The 5,158-nt window shown below is 56.4% G+C and overlaps 1 protein-coding gene across 1 annotated transcript; it reads left to right on the top strand.

Annotated features, from left to right (window-relative positions):
* Positions 1–2,923: 2,923 nt before the first annotated feature.
* On the top strand, positions 2,924–4,129 carry LOC121812994 (golgin subfamily A member 6-like protein 2; the record flags this gene model as incomplete). The annotated part of the gene is made up of 3 exons (XM_042216360.1): positions 2,924–2,962; positions 3,035–3,145; positions 3,358–4,129. Coding segments are annotated over 3 exons (342 nt in total), but the record flags the coding sequence as incomplete, so codon positions are not given.
* Positions 4,130–5,158: the final 1,029 nt, after the last annotated feature.

The raw sequence follows: 5,158 nt of genomic DNA, 5'->3' as shown, positions 1-5,158 counted from the left end.
TTGGCCCGGACATTTTGACTAGAGACTGGCCCACCATTATAGGAAAAATCATAAAGCCTTTGAATGAAAATAAACACTGTTGTGACAGTGATGTACACTGTTCTGATGGTATATATGCATCAATCTATCAATCGTTTGTTGTAAGATTCAGATAATTATTTTTTAAAAGCTAGACATTTTAAATGAGAATAAGAAAGAAAAGTATTTCTTTGTGCCCCCCTTTCCCTGTTAATGCCCTACCTGCCCCCTGGCAACACTTTGCTAGACCCGCCCCTGCACAGTTACCAGCTGTCAGCTACCTAAAAAAGGATCCTGGTGTTATTTGTCTCTCAGAAACAGTTCATAACTTCCCTTCAACTCATTCATGTCACCTAAAAGGTAAACCTGTTTCTCCATCACCTGTTCAGCTCTGATGATCCAGTAAGGACATCTCCTGGTTTCATCTTCATGTTTCCCTCTCACCAGATAACCAAACCATATCATGACCAGCAGCTTTTACAGCTGTGGCTCCAGCAAACATCAGCTGATACTAGAAATTAATATTAAATAAATTCTAACAACAGCTGATCAAGCTTAAACGTGCTGCTGTTGTTTAGCGCGACATCCGCTGGTTTCCTCTTTCTGGCGCAAAGTGGGCGATAAACAAACAAGAGAGCCGATCAGCTGATCATTGATCAGTTTCATGATTGAAGTAGAAACGGGAGAGGGAGGGGGGAGAATGAAAGAAGAAGAGGCAGCTGTGCAGCAAAGACACAGAATAACTCCAGCTTTGTGTCTTTTTCATTGTAGCTGAATTACGGGACAAACTGTTCCTTTTCACCTCAATAAGAAACGCGTAATATTTTCTCTGAATACCAGACGGGACGGTTGGCAACTCTAATAACTTATGAACAATAATAACATAGTTACTGTAACGCATTACTTAATAACGCGTTGGTCCCAACACTGGAAATAGCCATATAAAGTTGCTTTTCCAGTGATCTCGCTCTCTTATTTTTAGATGGCAACAGACCAAAGAATTTGAATGACACCATTACTCTGGAGCTTGGGAAAGATTTCCACTCCAACTGTCGCATGCAATCACAAGAGGAGACAGAGGTCATCCAGAGGACAGGAGAAGTATGGTTAGAATTGTTGTGGAGGCCATGCAAGTTAACTGCAGAAACCCTAAACGTGCATCTTGTGAAGAGGTTGCTAAGATCATTGTAAACAGATACCCTCAAACATTTGCAGATTTTACTGAAAAGGGAGAAAGACTGGGTTGTGGACATTATTCACTACTAAGAAGCATCAAATCTAGAGTTGAACATGTTAATCGAGATAATAACATGTTCAGTGAAACTTTGTAACTGTCACGGTCCGGGGCAGCGGCCGTGTGAAGAGTGGAAAGGAGGACTCAGATGCAGCACTTACTCAGATGTGAAGGTGATTTATTGACAATACTGAACATAAAGTGGAGATGGCAAAACAGAACTAAGGACGAACTAAACTGGGAGAAACTACACAAAGGGAGTGGCAAACCTGAACATGAAGGGAGAACAGCAGGGAGAGCACGCAGAGGATTCACGGAGAAATGCAGAGTACGCAGGGTAACACAGAGGATGAACACAGGGTATGTACACAGACGACGCGACGAGGAGCAGAGGAAATCACACACTATAAATACACAAAGAGACACTGGGAAATCACACACAGGTGGGGGAAACAGCTGGACCTGATTAACCTGACGAGACAGGGGAACACTAACACCAGGGACCAACAGAGGGAGCACAAACCCAGAACCCAGTGTCTAAAATCCCAAACACAAACCATCCCAAAACAGCCATGAATAATAATGAAAGTAATAACAATAAAGAACACAAACACAAAGTCACTCAGTCATGGCCGCAGGACCATGACAGTACCCCCCCCTCAAGGGCTGGCCCCTGACAGCCACAGAAGCACACCACCAGACCCGGGCGGGCGGCAGGGGGCCCAGGACGGAGGGACCGGGCCACGACCAAAACGAAGGCCCCAGAGTCCCAAACAAATGTTCACAAAAAGAAAACTCACAGGGGAGCAGAGTCCAAAACACAGTTCAGGCGGCCTGCCAGGGGCCCGATAACACAGGAGGCCAGGATGGGACAGGTCAGGAGGCCGGCCACGAAGAAGGCCGAGGAGGCGCACAAAAGGTTCAGGAGGCCGGCCGTGCGGAAGGCAACGGCGGCCGCTCAGGCGAAGAGGGTCCGGGGGCCGGCCGTGCGGAAGGCAACGGCGGCCGCTCAGGCGAAGAGGGTCCGGGGGCCGGCCGTGCGGAAGGCAACGGCGGCCGCTCAGGCGATGGCGGTCCGGGGGCCGGCCGTGCGGAAGGCAACGGCGGCCGCTCAGGCGATGGCGGTCCGGGGGCCGGCCGTGCGGAAGGCAACGGCGGCCGCTCAGGCGATGGCGGTCCGGGGGCCGGCCGTGCGGAAGGCAACGGCGGCCGCTCAGGCGATGGCGGTCCGGGGGCCGGCCGTGCGGAAGGCAACGGCGGCCGCTCAGGCGATGGCGGTCCGGGGGCCGGCCGTGCGGAAGGCAACGGCGGCCAGTCAGGCGATGGCGGTCCGGGGGCCGGCCGTGCGGAAGGCAACGGCGGCCGCTCAGGCGATAGCGGTCCGGGGGCCGGCCGTGCGGAAGGCAACGGCGGCCAGTCAGGCGACGGCGCTCGGCCAGTAGCCTAGCCAGCGGTCCAGAAAACGGCCGTTTAGCTCCAGACCCAAACGAGGCTGGGCCAGACGAGGCTGAGGGCACGGAAGCCGGGACCGCAGCAGGCGGAGATGATGATGCAGACACAAAGGCTGGACCAGACGAGGATGCAGACACGAAGGCTGGACCAGACGAGGATGCAGACACGAAGGCTGGACCAGACGAGGATGCAGACACGGAGGCTGGACCAGACGAGGATGCAGACACGGAGGCTGGACCAGACGAGGATGCAGACACGGAGGCTGGACCAGACGAGGATGCAGACACGGAGGCTGGACCAGCGAAGATGCAGACACGAAGGCTGGACCAGACGAGGATGATGATGGAGCTGGGCCAGGCGAAGCAGCTGATGAGGATGCTGATGATGGAGCTGGGCCAGGCGAAGCAGCTGATGAGGATGCTGAAGCTGGAGCTGGACCAGGTGTGAATGAAGACACGGAGGCTGGACCAGACGATGAAGACACGGAGGCTGGACCAGACGATGAAGACACGGAGGCTGGACCAGACGATGAAGACACGGAGGCTGGACCAGACGATGAAGACGAGGAGGCTGGACCAGACGATGAAGACGAGGAGGCTGGACCAGACGATGAAGACGAGGAGGCTGGACCAGACGATGCTGATGATGCTGATGATGCTGATGCTGGACCAGACGATGCTGAAGCGGAGGCTGGACCAGACGATGCTGAAGCAGAAGCTGAAGCTGGACCAGGTGAGGGTGGAGCTGGACCAGAATCAGGCGAGGATGAAGCCGGGCCAGGCGAGGATGACGCCGGGCCAGGCGAGGATGACGCCGGGCCAGGCGATGATGCGTCCTCAGGCTGAGGTGTGGCCGTAGCAGGCGGTAGCACTGCCGGTGGTGGTACTGCAGGAGGCGGCGCTGCAGCCACAGGTGGAGAAGCAGCCACAGGTGGAGAAGCAGCCACAGGTGGAGAAGCAGCCACAGGAGGCCGGACGGGCTCCTCGGGCCCCCCAGCCGACGTGGCAGCCGGTGTGGCATGAGGCCGGACGGGCTCCTTGGGCCCCCCAGCCGACGTGGCAGCCGGTGTGGCATGAGGCCGGACGGGCTCCTTGGGCCCCCCAGCTAGCGAAGCAGGAGGCCGGACGGGCTCCTCGGGCCCCCCAGCAGGCGAAACAGGAGGCTGGACGGGCTCCTCGGGCCCCCCAGCAGGCGAAGCAGGAGGCTGGACGGGCTCCTCGGGCCCCCCAGCAGGCGAAGCAGGAGGCTGGACGGGCTCCCCGGGCCCCCCAGCAAAAACAGCCTCAGAACCAGCGGGCACCGGGGCCCCCGGCACACACAAAACAAAACTAGGAGGCACGCGGGCCTCCGGCACGCAAGAAAAAGAACCAGTAGGCACGTGGGCCTCTGGCACAGTTGAAACAAAACCAGTAGGCACGTGGGCCTCTGGCACAGTTGAAACAAAACCAGTAGGCGCGTGGGCCTCTGGCACATATGAAACAAAACCAGTAGGCACGAGGGCCTCTGGCACACATGAAACAAAACCAGCAGGCACGTGGGCCTCTGGCACACTTGAAACAAAACCAGTAGGCACGTGGGCCTCTGGCACACATACGGAGGGCTGCAGCTGCGCAGAGCACTGACCCTGCTCAGGCAGTGACAGTCCGGTGCAGTTCACAGCTGGCATCATGGCCACCAGGGGTCCAGAGTAAGCTGAGGGCAGTAACCCAGCCTCTGGGGAAGCCCCGGAGTGAGCAACAGTCTCTAATGTTGCCAGCTTTTGAAGAACAGGTCCGTTGCAAAACAGTGCATCTCCCTGCCTAGAAACAGCGGTGGAAAAACAGTGTGAAAACTGTGAGTCGGCTATTACCGGAACCGTGGGTTGTGGCGATGCTAGCGGTGATGATGGTGGCTGAGTGGCCAACTGGAGCGGCGGCAGAACCGGTGATTGTGTCCGTAGGGAGGCTAACGGTTGAGCTGCAGACTGGGAAGCTTGTGGCTGGACACCGAACTGAGCCGGAGAACGGCAATAAAGTTCTGGCTCATAAGGAGCGGCAGAGAAACAGTCTCTCTGTTTTACAGAGGGTTTGTACACGCCCACCTGCGAAGGGTCTGTTACCACGAAGGTGGGTAAGCGACCCGTACAGTCTCCCATCCCGCTCTGAATAGCCCCAGAAAATAAAGTCCCGGAAACTGGGGAAGCCAATGCATCCCGCTCACTCACCGCCTCGGGCCGCTCGAACGTGAATGCAGACGGGGGGTATAGTCCGAGGTCCAAAAGAAGAAGCTCCTGCTCCCACGAACAAAGCGAGCCCAGAAGCCATGGGAGACCGGTCACCAGACGCTGTAGCCGCCTCTCTATAGCGCGCTGGGACGTGCCACCCGGGTTTTCCAGCCACAGGTCGATGAGCTCCTGTGTGGCATCGATTAGGTTCTCCCGTAGCTCCTTGGATGGGTTAAGCGCTGCTGGGCGAT

Source organism: Haplochromis burtoni, unplaced genomic scaffold (assembly GCF_018398535.1).
Source record: "Haplochromis burtoni strain Fernald_Lab_line unplaced genomic scaffold, NCSU_Asbu1 Contig_1024, whole genome shotgun sequence".
In the NCBI taxonomy this organism is placed as follows: domain Eukaryota; kingdom Metazoa; phylum Chordata; class Actinopteri; order Cichliformes; family Cichlidae; genus Haplochromis; species Haplochromis burtoni.
This window is presented reverse-complemented; position numbering and strand designations above follow the sequence as displayed.